Source organism: Peromyscus maniculatus, chromosome 7 (genome assembly GCF_049852395.1).
Source record: "Peromyscus maniculatus bairdii isolate BWxNUB_F1_BW_parent chromosome 7, HU_Pman_BW_mat_3.1, whole genome shotgun sequence".
Classification (NCBI taxonomy): Eukaryota; Metazoa; Chordata; class Mammalia; order Rodentia; family Cricetidae; genus Peromyscus; species Peromyscus maniculatus.
The window spans coordinates 39,602,518-39,622,445 of record NC_134858.1 but is presented as its reverse complement, the minus strand read 5'-3'; the positions used below and the strand labels follow the sequence as shown (position 1 = coordinate 39,622,445).

Sequence of the window (19,928 nt, the reverse complement as noted above, 5' to 3'; positions counted from 1 at the left end):
ATTTATAGTTACATCCTCTTGACATATTTGTTCTCTTTACCAATATGTAGTGTTTGTTGTTTGTTTTTGTTTTGGTCTCTTTGAGTTTTAGAAGTATCTTTTGTTGTGTATAAACATCACTTCTTCTGTTTGCTTCTGGATTCCATTTGCCTGGAATATCATTTGTCACCCTTTTCCTTTCAGTCTGTGTATGTCTTTGCCAGTGAGGTGTGTTTCTTGTAGGCAGCGGGCAGTTGGGTCTTTACTTCTTACCTAATTAGCCAGTCCATGCCATTTAATGGGAGAGCTAAGATCATTTCCATTGGAATTCTAATTGAACAGTAACAGTTTCATTCCTATCACTTTATTGTTTTTTCCTAATGTATGATTCTTTTCTAATTCTCTTTTGCTTATTTACTGTTATGGAGATTATTCTTTCCTGTGCTTTTGGGATTGTGTTTGTCTTCTTCTAGTATCCTCTTGGAATACCCTCTGAAGTGCTGGTTTTGTGTTATGGATTCCTTTAGATTTTGTTTCTTTTAGAGAGTCTTTATATATTTTTTTAATTATGAAGTTTAAATGTGATGGCTTTGTAGTCTAGACTGACAGGGTTTTTTTCCATAGTTGAAATACATAATTTCATTTGTTCCTGACTTTAGAGTTTCTGTTGAGAAATCTGAGTTATTCTAATAGGTTTACCTTTAGAATGAGTTAGCATTTCTGTCTAACAACTTTAAATATTCTTTTGTTCCTTCTGTAATCTTGACTTTTTTTAAAAGATTTATTTATTTAGTATACAGAAGAGGGCGCCAGATCTCATTACAGATGGTTGTAAGCCACCATGTGGTTGCTGGGAATTGAACTCAGGACCACTGAAGAGCCGTCAGTGCTTTTAACCTCTGGGCCATCTCTCCAGCCCATAATCTTGACTTTTTAATTGTAATATGTGGAACTTCTCTTCTGGTCCTGTCTGTTTTGGCTTCTGAATGCTTCCTGTTCCTGTAGATCTGCATCTTTCCTAAGATTTGGGAATTTTTTTTTATATCATTTCACTGGATAGATTTTATACCCTTAGTCTATACCTCAGTACCAACTTTTACATCAAAATTATATAAATTTGGTCTTTTAATTATGTCCCAAGAGTTTTGAATGTTCTGTTCATAATTTCTTACATTTTAAAAATTGTTATTTTCTGAGTATTCTAATTTTTCAATCTTGTCTCCAGACCCTGAAAAATCTCACTTTTAATTGGTATAGTCTTTTGGTTTGGCTTTCCATTGGGTTTTTTAATTTAACTTAATGGGATTTTCATATCCATGATTTCTGTTTAATTCCTTTAAAAAAATCTTTGTCTTTTGAACTTCTGATTTATATTGTTTACTGCTTTCCTTAATTGGTCCAATTATTTTTTATGTATTTTCTTAGAACTCATTGGTATTTAAAAAGTCGTTTTATAAAATTCTTCATTCTAGTATTTTGTCTTATTCATTATCTTTGGAGTCAGTTGCTACAAAATTATGAGCTTTGGGGGAGTTTTGCTGTCTTATTTTCATATATCTTTTATTTCTGTGTTGAGACTTGAGTATATGTTGGGATGGATAGCTTATACTTTTTTTTTTTTTTTTTAGAGACAGAGTTCCTCTGTGTAACAACCATAGCTATCCTGGAACTCGCTTTGTAGACCAGGCTGGCCTCCAACTCACAGAGATCTGCCTGCCTCTGCCTCCTGAGTACTGGGATTAAAGGCATGCACCACCATGCCTGGCTAACTATTATACTTTTATATGAGAATCTCTTTAAGGAAAATGATCTCTTGATGATGTATCCTTTGGTAGCAGATTATTATAAAATGGGTTTTGTACTATAGTTTCCCTGTTACTTTTTTTTAAGGGTTAGTCTCTTTTCACATGGTACATATGCTGTCAAGGCCTACAGATGGTGCTTTCTCTGTAGGTCTCACAAGAGTGGGGCACTTCTAGTATATTAGGCAGATGTATTGTAGATGGCAGAGTATGTGAGGTATGTCCTCTGTCATCACTCCTCTGACCTTGTCACTAATGTCCAGCCTGAAGGGATATGGGATGACACACACTGTAGTCCTTCATTACCCACACTTTGTTGTTGTTGTTTATCTCTGTTATTTTTATGTACTGCATCTGTGCCTACTTGGATCCTGGTCTGCAGGTGGACATTTTTATACCCCCTCTTTGTGGTATTGAAGTATTCACTGAAGTTATAGCAGGGTTGGGTTGGGTATAGAGCAAGGTGCCCAGACTCTTCAGCAGGGATGCATGTGCAGCTCGGCAGCAGAGCATCTACTGCTATGCTCGACTCCCAGCCCGTGAAGGGAGGGGAAGACAAATAGCACCAAGTAGCAGCGAACCAGGTAGAAAAAATACAAAGCTCAACACCCACAGCCCTCAGCCTTGACAACAGCAACAGGCGTGGTGGTGGTAGAAATAATACAAACAGAACAAATTTAACATATGTTAGGAAAGGTATAACTAGGGGAAAAGATGAAGGAAAGTGGGGGTGAAAAAGTCAGAGCATTCAAAAACTGAAAAGAGAAAACTGGCTAAAAGGAGAGTGAATGGAGTTGACCACAGAAGAATAGGGAGAGAAAGAGCAATTAATTCCTGTTCCAAATAACTGAAATTACAGAGAAAAAGAGGAAAAGGAAGAGGAATGTATGTTTATGAACAAGTCAGAAAAAAATGAGTCTCAATAAATATTGAAGTAAGTATTGTCTCCGCTGGGGCGTTGATGTGGGCAAGGATGGCTGGGAACTCACTGCCTCAGCCTGTTGCTCCTCTTCCTGTGTCTTCGCCAGCTGTGTGCACATGTATGTGGCAGAGGCTGCGGTTAGTTGCCCTTCCTTTTCCGGGGTTACTCTATGGGAGTGGTTTGGGACCAAGCTGGTGGGAATCGTTTTGTTTCCCTGCTTGGTAGTACAAAGTAACATGGGAGCCAATTCCTCAGTCCGAGTTTATCCTGAGTACATTATTTCAAAATATTTCCAAGGCCAGGTTGGTGCTGAGCTCCACCGGGGTCTCCATGAAGGATGCCCCCCCCCCAAGGATGTCAGGATAACCAAGTGTATTGCATTGACAGGATAGAGTGGACCTCCCATTTTCCAAAGCCTGTGTTTTCTCAAGGTCCAATGTCTACATGCAATTGTGTATACCCACTTAGTTTCCTGACCCTCTTTGGCTGCCTGCTGGGATTCTTAAGGGAAAAGAAACTCCATTTATTTTTGTGTCTCTGACCCAAATCTTACTGTTAATATTTTTCAATGAACTTGCTTCAGTAGCATTCTGCTGGACTACTCTGGGCTGCAAGGTAGACACTGGCCGGGAAGTGTGGTAATAGCTGCTGTGAGTGCTAGAGAAAAGGAAAATGTAGACATTCGGCTTCTCCAGGCAGGAGCTTGGATGGCTGCAACCTTCTCAATATGGTTCTCCATTTTCTGTACCAGCCTTCTGTGGTGAGGCAGGCAGAGTATTGCTGAAGAGCCAGCACACCTGGCAGCCCCCAAGAACAGCTAAATCCAGATGGCCTTTCTTCCTGCCTGTGTCTTCATCGTGTTTCTCCCTTTATTTCTCTCTGTTACAATGATCTGTGGGCTCAGTTTCCCTTTCTGTCCTCTAGTGTGTGCATGAGTGTTCATGAGTGTGAAAATGCATGTATGTGCACATGTATGTGGAGTCTGGGGGCAAGCTTAGGTACCATTCCTCAGGTGTTGTCCACCTTGCATTTTGAGCCAGAATCTGTCACTCTCCTGAGGCTTGCTGAGTGGGCTAGACAGTCTGGACAGCTAGTCGCAGGGATCTGCCTGTCTCAACTTTCTTCATACTAGGATTACAAGCATGCTTCTGTCTTTGTGTGTGTGTGTGGTTTCTGGTTATCAAAGTCAGGGCCTCATGCTTACACAGCAAGCAACTCATTGGCTGAGTTATTTCTCCAGCCCATGAAATGTGCATTTTCTTGCCCTCTGGTTTGAGTCATAGGCTCTGGGTCTCTCCCAGTCTCTGTGTGTCCAGTGTTGAACACTAATGTATCCCTCAGTTACTCACCTCACTGAGAAGCTGTCTTCTGGCAGTATCAATTTCAAACCACAGAGAAGCTTAAAGGTGTTGCTTGCTTCTAACCCTTCATTTTGGTGACATTTTTTCACCGACTGAACTTTTGATTGCACACCACTTTTGTTTTTATACTTTAGAGTCATGCTGTGTGTCTGATATCTTTTTCTCAGTATTGTGTTAATGACAATCCTTGTGCTGTCGCTTGTAGTAATTGATTATTCATGTCCATGCCTTTATCACACTGTGTTGTGTGATGATACAGTATATTTTTCCCTTCTGCTGCTGGACACTTGGACAGGTTCCAGTGTGGGCAAATACAAAGAATGCCACTGTGAACGTTCCAGGACATGTCTTTGGTGAGCATACCTGCACTTCTATTGGAGAAATATCAAGGAATGGAGTTGCTGCTTCATGAGTGTTTTTGTAAAGCTCCGGTAGACCAGTTCTCCAAAGCACTTCCATGATTTATGTTCCCTCCCGGTGTGTGAGAGACCTAGTTGCTCTATGTTCTTGCTGACATTTTGTAAATGCTGATGCTTAAAATGTGCTTCCTTGATGCCAAGGGATCTGATCATCTTTTCAAATGTGCATAGGCCATTGATGATATTAGTTAGTGAAGAGGCTGTTGACTGGCTTTCTCTTGATTATCTATGGGATGGGAGGGGGAAACATTTTAATACTTTTCTCCTTTCCTGGAGCATCCAGGATTAAACATAGAGGTGCTCAGGACCCCCATTTTCATCTCAGTTGTGAGGCAAAACTGGCTTGCTACAGACACTGACTCCTAGAGTAACAGAGAGGTCGTGGGAGGATTAGTGGTCCTGCTGCCTTGGGGAGGGGCAGCCCTCATGACAGCTCTGATTTTGATATCAGGTAGGTGAGGAGGTGGAGGAAGGATGTGAGAAGAGCTTAGTTAGCATCTGGAAGATGAAGCAGGTGCAGAAAGTGTATGTTGGGCGGGGATGTGTACCTCTGTCATCTCCTTGCTGGGAAGAGAGGTCTCCTGACGCAGCCATGGAGGAACTGACGTGCATGTAGTCCTTCATTTAGGGCAAGCCTTACATAAGGCAGCTTCTTCCCCTGTGTTATCTTGGTCTTCAGACCAGCTCCACCAAGAGGGAATTAACACCACTTATGCAACCAGGGAAGCGCGGAGACAAAGAGAAGCCTTGTGAAGACCACACAGGTGGCAGGTGGGAGAGCTGTACTTGGACCCATCCCATGTGCTTGAGAATAGCCCTCCTCATGCCTTCTTTTCTGCGTACCCATGGCTTCTGTTCCTTAACACACGCTGAACGCCTTGATTCTTAACCAGAGGTTTTGAAAGGAAAGTGAGGTATCATGGGTCCTGCAACCTGTTAGAGCAGCCTGCCCTGTGCTCATCAGGGGCCTTCTTTGAACCCCGGTGAGTGTGGGGTGAGTGTGGGAGGGGAGTCAAAGGCCCTGTTCCAGGGCTTTGCCTGCAGCTCTCTCACGGGTACTGCCGGAAGTTCTGGAGGGATTGTCAGCTCTCCCCACTGAGGTTTTTGGGTGCTCTCTGGAGCCTCTGTCCCTGGGACGGACCAGGTGGTTACCTAGCCTGTGTAGGTCTCACTCGCTTCCTCCGCTCCCTCACAGCGTTATGTCATGCCCAGACCAGCAGAGGGCTCCATGAGGAGTTATAGAAGATGCCCCGCGTCTCCGCGCCTTTGGTGCTGCTTCCCGCGTGGCTCGTGATGGTCGCCTGTAGCCCACACTCCCTGAGGATCGGTAAGTACAGTCTGGCTCTGGGTGACAGTCTCATTGTTACCCTAAGTGTACACAGAGGAAATACCTTTATACTTCACAGACTCTGTTTGGGACGCTTCCCTGACCTTCCCTAAGTGTGGTTGTGACAGATGTGGAGGTGGTGAAGACAGAGGTGGACACAGATGTGGATATGGTGAGGGGGCAACAGGCTAGTGGCTCCCATCTGTTCTTCCTGCCAGGCTCTGTCAGTGCCTAGAATAAAATGCTGCCTACTCCTTGGTATAATTCATGACAGATTCAGTCTGCATGTGAAGGGGTAGCTGTTAGTGATGAAGGAGGGTGGAAATGGCCATGGGTCTTCCAAATCCAGGACTAGATTTCTTTTGATTAGTCCAAGAAGACTCTGGAAATGGGTGTTAAGATCATCTTTGGCAATTTGGATGAAGTCTGATGTCTGATTGGTGATTCTTGTCAGCCTGCTTGGAAGGGCCTTGAGTTGGTATCTATTAGCCATGGCCTGGCTCTGAGAGGGATGACAGGGCCGTTTCAGCCTCTTCTTTGTCCTTGTTGCTGTGGGCATGCCCCTCTAGGTGTGGACAAGCAGGGTTATCACTTACACCATTGGTACCTCTACTCTGGGCAGGCAAGTCCTGGGAAACTCCTATGCCTCCTTCTCTGCAACAGGCAAGTAAGCCTAGACCACTGGAAGCCAAGGCAATATAGACCTTGAGATCTGGAGACACAGCCGCGGTGGTAGGAATGAGGACACCATCTACTCCAGTAAGAAGCAGCACAACCATCAGATGGTCCAGCACAGGGAACCTTAGAGTCAGGGCAGGTGGGAGGGGGCCAGAGGTTAGGGATGTCTACATGTGTATGTGGGACATAGGTCAGAATAGAATGAGGCATCCAAATTCTTGTGGCATGAAGAAGACCTTCCCGAGAGCCAGACCTCCAGTTTTAGGTTAGATGGTCATTCTCTAGGGTAGGTTAAGCAGCCAGATAACCATGGATCCTTCATCCCAGGCTGGAGGTGGGTGGAGCAGAGTGGCTGCTTTGTTCATGACGGGGTCTTTTCTTTTCTTTTGGGGGAATGTCTCACTATATAACCTTGTCTGGCCTAGAACTCACTCTATAGACCAGGCTGGCCTTGAGTTCACAGAGATCTGCCTGGCTCTGCCTCCTGAGTGCCAGGATTAAAGGGGTGCGCCGCCATGGCCAGCAGGGCCTGGATCTTCAATGTGGAACTGAAAGGCTGGAGGCCGATATAGAATAAAAATGGCTTGATGCTGGGCGGGAGAGCCTTTCCCATCACAACAAGGACTGGTCTTAAGAGTTGGTGCTCTGGTGATGGTCAAGAGACCCAGGCATGGCCGGAGGCAGGCCAATATCTCAGACCACAGTCGGGTCAGGTGTCACCTGTCAGAGGTTGAGCCTGTGGCTCCATGTTATCTCATGGGCATATTTCTCCATGCGAATGCAGTGGCTGCTGATAGAAGTCTGAAATGTGGACAGGTGATCTAATTCTTCCCTCACCCTGCACTCAACTCCTTGTTCTGCTTGCTTTAAAAAAAGACATTAAAAACAAGACCTTCCCTCCCCCTTCCTCATTCATTTCTATAGAAACTACAAAACAACCTAATTTAATTCTGCTTAGTGACGATGCAAAACGGTTCACATCCTTAAGATGCTTAATTTATACGATGCCTACAGTTATCTAGCGTTTGCTGAGAGGTCCCCATCACCACCACCAAATGAGCAGATAAAGCCGTAGCCCATCAATTTCCATTTGTCACTAATGGGAAGCAGAAAGGAAGTGAGCCAGAATTACGGCCCCCCCACCCCCACTGAATGAGTCTTGTCTGCTTGTCTGGGCATTGGTTCTCTGGAGGGAGGAAGCAGACACTGGAGGCCAGAGATCCCTGTCTTGGTTGCTAGGTTAGCAAGAGGGCTTTGAGGAGTCCCCACAGGCTCCCCACCCACACTGGATGAGTCTTGTCTGCTTGTCTGAGTCTGTTGAACCCCCCGTTTTGATTCATGTCAGTCTTCTTCTCACTGATCTCTAGCCACAGATCCCACCGCCCATCAAGGTCAAAGTGGGTTTGATCTCCTAGGGAAGCCAGGAAACACAGCTAAGGAGAGAGAGAGAGAGAGAGAGAGAGAGAGAGAGAGAGAGAGAGAGAGAGAGAGAGAGAGAGAGAAACAGCAACACCAGGATCCGTTTTCTTGTCTCCTTGGTTATCTTGGAGTCAGAAGCCTTGTAAGGTCCCTGATGGGTTCGGGTGGCGAGGTGCTAATTACACAGACCCTGGAGGGGAAGCAGGACAGGGCTGGGAGGAGAAGTAGGTCAGGAAGATATGGGTATCTATGCTTCACACCAGGCAGCTGGCACAGGGACGGGCTGGGGCAGTGAGGCGGCGGCTCCCAGGTCTCTGACAGGTTTGCAGAAAGGGGAGGGGGGACCACTGTTCTCCTCACCTTCTCAGGGGTCACTGCTACCACCTGTGAGCTTCTCTGGGTCTTTCCCCAGAGCCCTCCCCATCCCCCGAGTCTTCAGAATAGATAGCTGTCAGGGACAGGGAATAAATTGTCCAGTCAGCTCCATCCTCAGCCCCACTTGTCGCTGGTGACAATATGGATGTTTGTAAAGAGGCGGCTGAACCCATTACCCTGCCTCGTGATGGCTGTTTTTCATTCAAGTGAGGCACAGGGCGGGAGATACAGCCAAATTGTCTATTACGGTGTCTGCCGTTTACCCCCCTGAATGAAGTTTCGGGTAGGAGAAAGGGGTTTTATTTATGGCTGTAAGACTATCCCCATAAATTTCCCACACTCTCACATGTGTGTCAGACCCCTTCAGTCATCTGTCTCCCGAAAATGTTTTTGATTTTGCTTCTGTCCCTCTGGGTCCTCTGAGCGACGACTGGGGAGCCACAAGTAAATAAATGCTCCCAAACCACCCCTGTCCCTGCAGCTCTCCCTGACTTAAAGGGATCATGGCTGCTGGATCTTGCTACAACAGAGGATGAGAACCCATTATCCAGCCTGCTCATGTTTGCAGAAGACGTGGTGTGGCCAAGGTCATATGGTTATAGGTGGTGGACTTGAGAGCCTATTGACTTTGATTCCCTTTTTTAGTGACCTTTAGACACCGGGCAGCATAGTCAACTTTAGTACTATGTGACATTTTCTCTTTGTGTTCCCTGTGTTAGTCAATGTCCTTATCTCGGCTGCATTGGTTATTTACTAAGTTCTTGTTAACTGATGAACACTAGTTTGCCTTGGCTATTCTCCATGCTGTGCTGTAGGTACACTGGGCTACTCACTACTGTCCAAGTGTGAGGGGAGATTTACCCATGCTCCACCTGTGCCCTTACTCTGTGGGAGCACTCTCCTTCCCACCTTCAGGGCTTGGAAAGCTCCTCTTCCTCTTATGATGCCCCCCCACCTTATCTCCTCCTCCTCCTCTACCTTTCCCCCGCTCCTTTTGCTTCTCCTTTTCCTCCTCCTCCTCTTCTTCCTCTTCCTCCTCTGTCACTTTCGGCTGAAATAGCTCTCTCTGCAAATCCTTTCCTTGGGGACAACAGCATCTCCTGTAACCAGCCCCAGCCACTGTATTGTGTTATTTCTGGTTTAAAGATATTGAAAGATGTGGATAATTGTGGCTTGTACAGTCTCTCGCTTTGCATTGGCATGTTTACCCCCCAGTGAATTACCAAAGGCTAGCTGACAGATGAGGAAACCAGTGGGGACTTCAGCGGTTCGGTCCTGGTACTGATGGAAGTCTCGCTCAGCATGGGTGGCACCAGACACATCTCAGTTAAGGCAGCAGTTGAACCTCTTTTTTTAAGGCTTTCCTCCTCAGTGAAGCAGTGAGGGCTCAGATTTATTTGACACTCAGCCTTCCTAGGACCCCCGAGCGCTTTACAACTACAATTTTTTACTTAGTTGATTTCCTCCAGTGAGCTCCACTCCTTGGCAGAGAATGTCCAACCTAGAGCATTCAAATGCTATAAAGATGAAGCTAATAGGAGAATTGGGGGAGACAAGTGGGAAGAATAAAGCCCCTGGTTTCTGATCTCATTGGCTGTGTATTAAATCTGTTGGACCCACCGAGACTCAAATCTACCATTGATTTCTTAGCCGTGTAGAGGATTCCCAGTGGAGGATTTTGAGTAGTGGGCTCCCCTCAAAATGTTGCCACATGATTTGGTTTATGAAATTTTGATCAGTGTGCACAGTTTCATCTTTATTCCAAATTGGATCAACTAGCTAGACAATGAATTGGTCTTTCACAATAGTGACAAATAGAAATTGATGACCTTCTCCTTTGTGGGTCACCTAGAGAAGGGATGCAAGGACATTTCTGGGACACAGTCTCTTCTTTGGTGGCATCTCCAGGGAGTCTGTGTCTGTTTTATGCATGCTTTTCCTCTCAGGGGCTAGCACAGTGCCTGGTCTACAGGACAAGGCTTGCTCACCACCTGCTGCATGAAATATCTATGGTAGATTTCAGTTTTCCAGTGCTCCTCCTCCCAGAATGAGTCAGTGTTCAAGTGTGGCATCCCATTTTACAGGTAGCCTGCAAGACATGTAATTAAGAGTAATTAAGAAAGTGTCATAGTTTGAATGTGGAATGTCCCCAGAGTGTGTTTGAATGTTTGGCTCACAGCTGGTGGTATTTTGGAAGGTCCTGAAAATCTGAGGAAGTGGGGCCTCATGGGGGAGGACCATTGAGCAAGGGCCTAGAGGATTTTTAGCCCAGCCCCACTTCCTGTCCATTCTTGTTTCCTGACTGTGGATGCAGTGTGACCCACGGCTTCTCTTGCTGCCACGATGGACTGTATCCTCTTCAACTGGGAGCCAAAAGAAACCCTTTGTTTCTTAAGCTGCTTCCTGTCATTTATGTGGCCACAGTAACAAGGCAAGTAGCTAATACAGAAAATGAGTGTTTTGCCTCCAAACTGTGCATGTGTGTCTGCAAATGCCTGTCCACTCAGATGACTGGCTCCCCGTACTCCACTCTAGACCAATACATGTTGGGGTGGATATGGGAGGCTGGCAGGAGTTGGCAGCCAGCTTGGCCTATGTGTTCATTTGGGTGAAGGCATTGACCAAGATGGCACAACTCTGAAATTCTTGGTGACATCAGTGCTGTGGTTTGCAGTGGACAGAACGTTCCGATGTGTTCCCTGGGTTTCTATGAGACAGGAAGAAGGGGGCACATGCTGTGAGGAAGAGCCCAAGGCTCTCAGGATTTGTGACTTGCCCAGGATCCTATGGAGGTAATTGATTAAAGCCAGAGGATGTGAACTGAGGGAGATCTGAGGGTGTCACAGTCTGGGATAGCCTGTTGGCAGCACATTCCCTGTGGCCAAGAGCTGAAGCTTCCAGAGGCCAGGATGCTGATGTCTGGACCTCACCAAGGAGTGGGCAAATCGTGGCAGTGACTGTTAGTAAGCCAGGCTGCTCTGTTTCTGTTTGATTTCAGCATATTTGTGAGGAGTCTTTGGAGAGGCTGGGTGTTGGCAAAGATCACATTGCAAGGGCATCAGGGGTGATCACGGCAGTGGGGCCCGAATTCTGTAATTGTGAATTCCAGATGATGAAGTTGGTTTCCATATCACTTTGGTGTGTGGCTGCCTATGTGTATTTGTGCTAGAATGGCCTGGCTTCCCTGGAGTTCTCATTTTTTTTTTTTTTTTTTTGTCCCTGGGTGGTGATACACTCCTCAGTTGGATGTGAGCAAGGTCCAGGCCTGCCTGCTGAGGTGGATTTGATGGTCACCACTGGGTTGAGCAGGGAGTGGCATGGTACTGGAAGAACGTCATCAGAATTTCAAAACCCTGTCTCTAGCTCCATGGAATGGCTTACGGGAGTCCTGGGAGGTAGAGTGAGTCGTTTGCACATTGTATTTGTGGGAAAGGGGGGTTGGAGTTATGGAAACTATGAAGAGAGATTATTGTTTCCACATTTTGAGAAAACATCTATCTGGCAGATGGAATGGGCATACGAGGTGACCACAGAGGCCTGACGGGGATTTCAGCATCAAAGTGAGGATTGGACCTGTTACCCCAGGACCCCTAGCCACCTAGGGTGTGACAGTTTAGTTAGCCTTTGGTCTCATACTCACATGGGAAGACACTTCTGTTTCATTAATAACCATTAACAAGAGCGTAAATTGAGACAGCCATCTGCCTAATTAAAGCCATGACCCTGTTTGGCTCCAATTGCTTGGGAAGACGCGATAGTCAGCAGATCTTTGTGTTTTGTGATGTAGACCAGCCTCTCTGGGCGTGTCCAGTGTGGTGGGTGGGGGAAGCGGCTGCTAGAGCTCAGCCCAGTGCTTGTGTGTGAGTCTGAGTGGGTGGGATGCACTCGTCTATATTAGCAGAACCTGAACATCCTACTCACAGCCTCGCGGCTCAGCTGCAGGCAAGACCGTGATCGCACTTAGCTCTTATTAGTCTGGATAAGCAGGCACACGTTCCCTGCAGGGCTTACGGGAGCTGTTGGGGAGCACAGGGCGTCGGGATGCTGTAGACAAGCTAACAGGCTACCCAGCAGCCCCTCTTGTGGGTGTGTGTTTCCTCCCACTTGGTGGCTGGTTAGCTCCTGATGGACAGAGCTGAAGGCACCCGTTTAGCCCACCTCAATGATAATGAGAATTATGGAGAGAGAACCAAGGCTAATCCAGGTTTAATTTTGCATGTACTGGCATGCCCAGTCCTGTAGTCTGCAGATAGCACTCCTGTGCTGGCCTCCGGAGGTGTCATGGATGAGTCTAGTGTTCGGCCATACTTGAGAATATCCGCCGGTATGACCTCTTCAGATGAGTGGCGCTTTGTTCTGAACATCTGTCTCAGGATTGGCCGCAGCCTGTTGTTATGTGCCTGTCCTCCTATGTTTCAGGTGGTGAGGTCATATCATGACTGGTCAGTCCTCTGGGGCAGTCAACACAAGGGTCCCTCATGTGTTTCCCTTTTCTCAGCCCCTTCCACCTGGATTTACCCAGGTGCCTTCTATGGTAGTTCCACTGTGGTGGGTTCCTGGAGAACAAAGGGAAAATGGAGTCAGTGATGTTATGGGTATCTCTCAGATTAGCTTCTAGAGCTATCAGGCAGTGTAGCGGTCAGCTCAATGCCTGGGCTCTGGAACCAGACTGCCTAGTTGTGACTGTGAGCCCTGTGCTTTCCCAGTTGTCTGGTCTTGGACAAGAATGGCACTTCCCAGTGCCTCCTTCCGCTTCCTCCTCCACAACATGGAATCCTAGACCCAGTTTCATGTGTTTGAGAATCTGGCAGGTTTCTACTCAGCAAGCTCTGAGGACAACGTCAGGGGCTCGCAAGTGCTAAGAAAGTGATTCTCCTGATCATAACACCCCTGGGCCAGCTGGGCCCTGTCTCTTAACCTCTCCCTGCCTGGAGCACCCTTCTCCATTCCTCTGGCCGATCTCGTTCCTGCTCCGTTCAGGGAGGTGAGACCCTGCCTCGCCTGGTTTGGGGAGCTCTCGCTTCTGGAGCTCTCACCTGCTCACACAGCACTGCATTGTCTTCCTTGCCACTTACCCACCTGCTTTGCACAAACATTTCCCCAAATCTTATTTGAAATTCATCCACACCAGGAGCCCGGGAGCATCCTGTGGAGACGATCTCTGTCTTTTGTACCTTCAAGTGTCGTTCACGCCAGATGGCAGCTCTTCCTTGGACTCCTGCCCCTCTTTAACTACCCGTGCCCCCCTTGAGTTTTCTCTTTCCCTTTACAGAAGCACTGTGAGAGATCTGTTGACTCCAGCCCTTCCTACTTTCTCTTCCCTCTTTTCCTATCAATAATACTCGTAATCAAACTCGGTTGTCAGGCCAGGTGACAAACACCCTTCCCTACTGAGCAGTCTCAATGGCTCCCTCTCCATTTTTTTTTTCATCTCTGAATATGACTCTGTTCTCAGAGCTTTGACCTGGGGTGTCTTCTGTATCCACCCCACTGCCATGATGGTCTTTTGTACTCATAGGTAGATCATCTTCTAGCCTGCTCTCCAGCCCTGAGCTCACTCTGTAACTTATTTATGCAGCTGTATACTTGTCACTGTCGCATGGGTGACAATACAGACTTGAAAGAGGCGCGTCTGCCGTTGAAATCTTGATCTTCACCTTCTGGCATGCTCTTCCTACTGCGTCTCCACTCATAAATGGCAGTGCTCGGGAGGAAGAGATGGCCCCGTGGGTAAGAGTGCTTGCCATGTGACCGTGGGGACTTGTTGAGCTCAAATCCTCAACATCCAGGTAAAAAGCCCGACGTGGCTACCTGCACCCATAACCCCAGCCTTGTAGAACAGGTGGATCCTGGGAGAGCGTCTAGCCAAAGAGCCGAGTTTCTGGTTCAGTGAGGGACCCTGTCTCAGGTATGAGTGATAAGGGAAGACCCCCAGTGTCCTCCTCTGGGCTCTAGAAAGTGTGTGTGGATGCACGCACCTGAACGCTCATGCGTAAATACCACACACACACACACACACACACACACACACACACACACACACACACGTTCACAGACCTCCCTCCCTCCCTTGCTCATATCTACTTGAACTTGGGCTCCAAGCCTTGGGGCCATCCTTCCTCCCATCAGCCTCCAACCCCACCCTCTTGCCATCGAGTCCTGTTGGTTCAGTTTCCCAAGTTCAGCCATTACACCTTGACAACTTCCTGCCGGCTCAGGTGTCTCTTCCCTGTTCTGAGCCACACTGTCTCTTCCCCACAAACTTCTCCCTTGTTTCCCGACGGTCCTTTATGTCACCTGTCAATCTAAAATAACGGCAGCAAGAGCAACTGTTTTTAAATAGAAGCCGGGTCGTGTTGAGTCTCTGCCCTTGTCCTCCACTGGCTTCTTGTCCCAGCAAAGGACTAGTCCTCATGATGACCATCTGGGGCTCTCCGGAGTTTCTGTTTATTTACAGTTTCATTTCTGACTGCCTCCCTGCTGCTCACAGCGCACCAGCCCAGTCCCATGAGCATCTTCCCCTTCCCCAAACATGCCCAGCATGTTTCTACCTTATAATCTTTGTACACGCTCTTCTCTCTACTGAGAGCACTCTGGATAGCAGCATAGTTCATTTATGTGGGGACAGTCACACACAGACCCTTCTTTGTGCCCTTCCCTGGCCCCAACACTTTCTATTCTTTGCTTAACTTTTTCTAGAGCACATCTCATATCTGGTTCTGTTTCCCCTCCTGTCTAAATCCTCCTATGAAGGAAACTTTGCCTTATTCTCTGATGCTTCCCCAGTACTTAAAACAATAAATATGTAGTGTATAGTAGGTGCTCACAAAATATCTTCTGAATGAATGAATGAATAGTGCAGACATGAGGGAGACTCCAAAGGAGCTACAGAGTTGAGAGCTTTTGGAAGGCACAGCTTAGAGGCCCCACTAGTGGCCACAGCACTTAACAAGAGCTCCTCCATCACCTAGAAGAGTACACTGGCACCATTGGCTGACTCAGTGTCCCTGTTTTCCAAGCTCTGTAATCATACCCCAGGTCTTGGGGCTACTCTTAATCCTGCTCTGAGGGAGCCTGGACCAGCAGGCAAGTGACTCAGCATCCGTGTGAGCCTTTGCTGAGAGTCATACGTTGTCCCTCGGATTCAAACACCAGGCTCTTGGTTTATAACCCACCCCCGCCTGTGTGGTCCCTGGAGTCCCCACCTCTCCATTGTGGCTGAGTTCCAGAGCTTCCCTTGGTATTCCGGCTGTCCAGGCTCCTTGGGACTGCAGCCAGGCCTTACTTATCTCAGTCTTCCAAGAACCCAGAGGCCTGAACCCAGACCTGGTGTCCCAGCTGGGACTATATGACAGGCTTCCAGCCTTTTGCTAACACTGCTGTGGCTGGCCAGGTGCCTGCCTGCTGCTGGCCAGGAGCCCACACCAGTCATGGCTGCCTGCCTGTGCTTACGTTCACAAAATCTAAATGGTGGCAGGGACCCCAGTATAACCCACTAAGGCTCCAATTAGTGATGACCATTGGTTTTTCTTCCCTTGTCCCTCTGCGTCCACTATACGACTTCTTATCCTTGGGGCCATGCAGGGCAGGCCTGGTACTCCTGGTGATGGTACCTGTGAGAGCGGAAATGATGTCATTGTCCCTAGCATCTTCCACCTCTCCAGGTCCTCACTAGTGCCTTTCCCATGGTTGCTTGGTCTCCACTCATCATCCTGGGTACCCTCTGCCCCAAAGGTATTGTTTTCTCTTTCCTCCTTCTGGAACAGGATGTGATTCCCCAAATCAGAGCACTCTTCTCATCTTCTCATCTACCACTGGCTTTTCTTGTGTCTGACTTATTCCCACTCAGCCCTAGCTGCGTCTTTGGGTTAAGAAAGCCAAGCCAGAGCTTTACCTGGACTGTGAACCTTGGCCCCGGGCTCCTACCCAGCTGGCTCTGCTCACAGTTTGCAGGTAGAGGCTGCTCTTTGACAGCAGGTCGTTCCTAGGTCTCAAGACACCAGTGTCAAGGTTCCAGATATTGTAGGGGTGGGGTGTCCCTCACAGTAAGTCTGTGACTACCCCCAAGTTATGAATTTCCATGTCTAGGACATGGTCTTTTGAGCACACACTGACACAGAAAAGGGAGGAGATGCCACTTTGCTAGCAATACTCATAAATTTCCCTCAGGGGCCAGGATCTAACAACAGGAGACTTTGAGCTTTCAGCTCAGATGAAATAACAGGGATTTTCCCAGAGATGACAGAAAAGGGGCGTTCACAGCCCCAGGGGCCGCTGTAAGAAGCCGCCTGGAGGGGCTGCTCCCAGGAGACTCCAGCCATCAGCTTGTGTTGCAGTAGGCTGGCAGTGGGCGGGCCCAGATCTCTGGGGCAGCCACTCCGAAATCTAAGGCCAACAATCCAGAGAGAAGGGAAGCCCAGCGGTAAAGAATTCTCCTGTACTTCTTCACTTGGCGGAGTGGTTGGAAGTGAAAAGGCCCCGTCGTATGGCAAGGGCAGGGGAATGCTAATTGGAGCTGATGGGGAAACTTAAGAGTTCTAAAGGAATTGAGGTTAAGTGGCAATCAGTGCCATTGGTGGAGATGAAGCAGGGTATTGAAATGATCTCTGTGTTGCCATCTCTATGTTGTTACTTGTATTTAATCAACCTCCCTCTTGGCTGTCATGGGTTTGACCTTCCAGAAATTGAGGCAGCACCTGTGAGAAGCCTGAACCGAGGAGGCAGGGCCCACCTGCTCCTGGAGACTTAGTATTCGTGCTTGCTTCCTGCTGGCTTCTGAATTGGCATTCTTCTTGGCATGAATGGTCCTGTAGGACAGCACGGAGTTCACATCCAGGGTTCATGTCCGAGACATCATGGAGTAAGTCTGGCCTTGGAGTTCTGACTTCATGTTCCCGAATCTCCTTCCTATGAGCATTGAGAGAAATGACTCCGACCTTTCTCACACTCAATTTCCCATCCTTAAGCTGGGAATAATAGTACTTATCACTAATTAATTAATTGGTATTAGCTCAGAGGAGCATTATAATGTACCACGAGCAGCATATGGCATATCATAATATTTAGTAAATATTAGTTCTGGCTCTTACGTTTCTTTCAAGGAATGGCTTTCAATTCAGTGATTTTGGCAAGCCGCTGCATGGCCCCTATAAGGTATGGTGTGGCCTTGACTGACACAGAGACCTGGAATTAAATTATAGTTTTGCATGTGACCTTGTGCAAATTGAATTATTTGGCCTCCATTGACTGCTATAAAAAGGGGGTAATAAACTCACCTTGCGCGATTATTGTGCTTTACATGAGAGATAACGTATGGAAAACAGCTAGCAGAATGCTTGACAGTCGGTAGGAAGTCAATAAATAATGGCTGTTATCAGTAGTGCTTGCATTATTGCTATTACTATAGTTTTTCTATTGCTGCCATAACAAATTACCACAAATTTAGCAGCTTAAACAAGACAAATTTATTATCTCAGTCTGTAGTTCAGAAGTCTTACTGAGCTGAAGATAAGATGTTCCTTCCTGGGGGCTCAGAAGCATCTGTTTCCTGCTCGTTTGGGTCGCTGGTGGAATTCACTTCCTTGTGGTTAGAGGACCGAGATCTCCCATTTTCTCCCTGGCCGTCAGCTAAGAGCCTTCTTCCTGCTTGTAGTGGGCTGAGTGCCTGGCTTTATCCCTCCACGCTCAAAGCCAGCAGCAATGGTGGGTGCGTCCTTCTCACTTAGAGTTCCATAGCTGCAGCCGGAAATGTTGTCCAGGGCTACAGAGTTCTGAGATCACACTGAACTGAGGGTGTGTTTTCAAGTCATTTTTCCGCCTCAGGCTCGGTCAGCAAATTCAGCCTCAATGGAATCTGAGGCCCCATTTTCTATGGAAAGTAATGGATTTAGGAAGCCAGGGTATGGGCATCTCCAAGGTCACTATTCTGCCTATTACACGTGCTACAGTTAGCCTCTGAGGTAGAAGACTGACTGAGTCAGAGAAAATTCTTGTAAACAGTGTCTGATGCAGAACAGTCTTGGACACTGTCCCTAGCTCAAACTTTAGCCTGGTTTGTGGGCTCCCAGTGGCATGGTTCATTTTGCTTGGGAACCAGGCATCCCAGCCTACTGGAGCCTAACTCTTTCCCCCTGTGATGGAAGTCACCACATAAGTTGGTCACATTACAGAAACTGAGCCCATGCCAGCAGCCGAGAGACAGCCAGGAAGGTGCTGTGTAACAGGAAGTGCTTTATCACAGTGATTTAATAATCTCCCCACTTCTCACATGTCAGGGCACCAGCAGAGTAGTCTACAAGCTCAATGTTATCTGAGGCTGTCACGTGGGCTTTGCCAGGCTCGGCATGGAGTGATGTGTTTATTTCCTGCCACAGGGCCTGGAGAAAATAATATCCCCCAGAGTCCTGGGAGACTCTTATTCTGTCCGTCATCCTTCCAGGGGGGACAAGGCCATGTGTGCTTTAAGAAGCATCTGCCGGGAGGGAGGCATTAGGAGCTTGGTGTCTGTGCCTGATGCATCCTGTCCCCTGTCCTCTGGAACTTTGTAACATGACTGTGTCCTACATGGAAACAGTATTTTGGGTACTGTGTCAGGTCATGTTCTAATTGTTAAAGGGGAAGCCTCTCGGACACCCAGGACTGAAGGGTCATGAGAAACACGGAAGAGCTAAGTGCTTAGGCTGTGCTGGTGACTGCAGTGGTCCAGGGACAGTGGGTATGCGGCTATTGGAAGTTTCTTGTGCTTCACAGACCATTGCCACCCAGAGTAGGCTGAATGATGAGCTGTGGGCATGGCACACATGGAAAGACTGGATTCAGGAGATGGCGTGACAGCTATGCTTACCGAACACCTACTGTGCGCATCACTTTCTATAAATTCCATGACTCAGTGGTTATAGCTTTTGTAGGTGGGTTTGATAAGACCTGGTATTTGGATATAGAAACTCTCATATGGAGAGATGAAGGGCACCTGCATAAATGTAGAATATGGAGGATTTGAACCAGATTTCTTGAGCGACAGCCCTGTGTTCTGTTCTCTACATTAAACTTCTCTCTGGTGTGTTCCTCCATGGAGCCCCGAGGCTACTGGCTGTGCCTCATGGCGCAGGAGCTGGGGTGAAGGTAAACATGACCATCGCTTGCCCCAGACCAATGTGAAGCTTTAGGGCAGAATCCACATTGTAGCTCCCACCTCCACCTCTGCAAATTTCCTTTGAGAGGGACACAGGGAGGGGAAGGGAAGGAGGGAGAGAGAGAAAGAGTGAGTGAGTGAGTGAGGCTGGGGAATTAACAACGAACTGCTGGAACAGTACCGAAGGCACCTTAGGCTAAAAATAAGAGCTGAGACTGCTGTGCTCAGAGGGGCCGAGTCTGCATGCTGGCTTTATTTATAGTTGCTTATTTATTAGATTCCAAATCATGCTTAAGCAGGAATCATATGGCAGTGATCTTTGATTACTGATGTGGCTAATGGCTGAACATACATTATTATTGCTGTTTATTTAGCACTGCTAAATGTACTGGGTTACTTCTCTTTCATGGAGCCACCAAGGAAAGGGCCAGGAGAGTGGAGCAAGCCGTAGCTTGGTGGATGGTGCAGGAGGCTAAGCCAGGGAGATGCTGTTACAAAATTCCAGTCCTTGGTGA

General features: G+C 47.5%; 1 protein-coding gene across 3 annotated transcripts in view; it reads left to right on the top strand.

Moving 5' to 3' along the window:
- Nucleotides 1–19,928, top strand: part of Grik4 (glutamate ionotropic receptor kainate type subunit 4) — a 433,513-nt gene that overhangs the window by 132,690 nt on the left and 280,895 nt on the right. For all 3 annotated transcript variants that reach the window (XR_013052718.1, XM_076576064.1, XM_076576063.1), the window contains one exon: nucleotides 5,679–5,810. Coding sequence is in view for 2 of the 3 variants with exons in the window: in XM_076576064.1 (XP_076432179.1) it covers nucleotides 5,729–5,810 (82 nt within the window). In the remaining variant the exon portion in view is untranslated. The remainder of the gene's footprint in view (nucleotides 1–5,678; nucleotides 5,811–19,928) is intronic.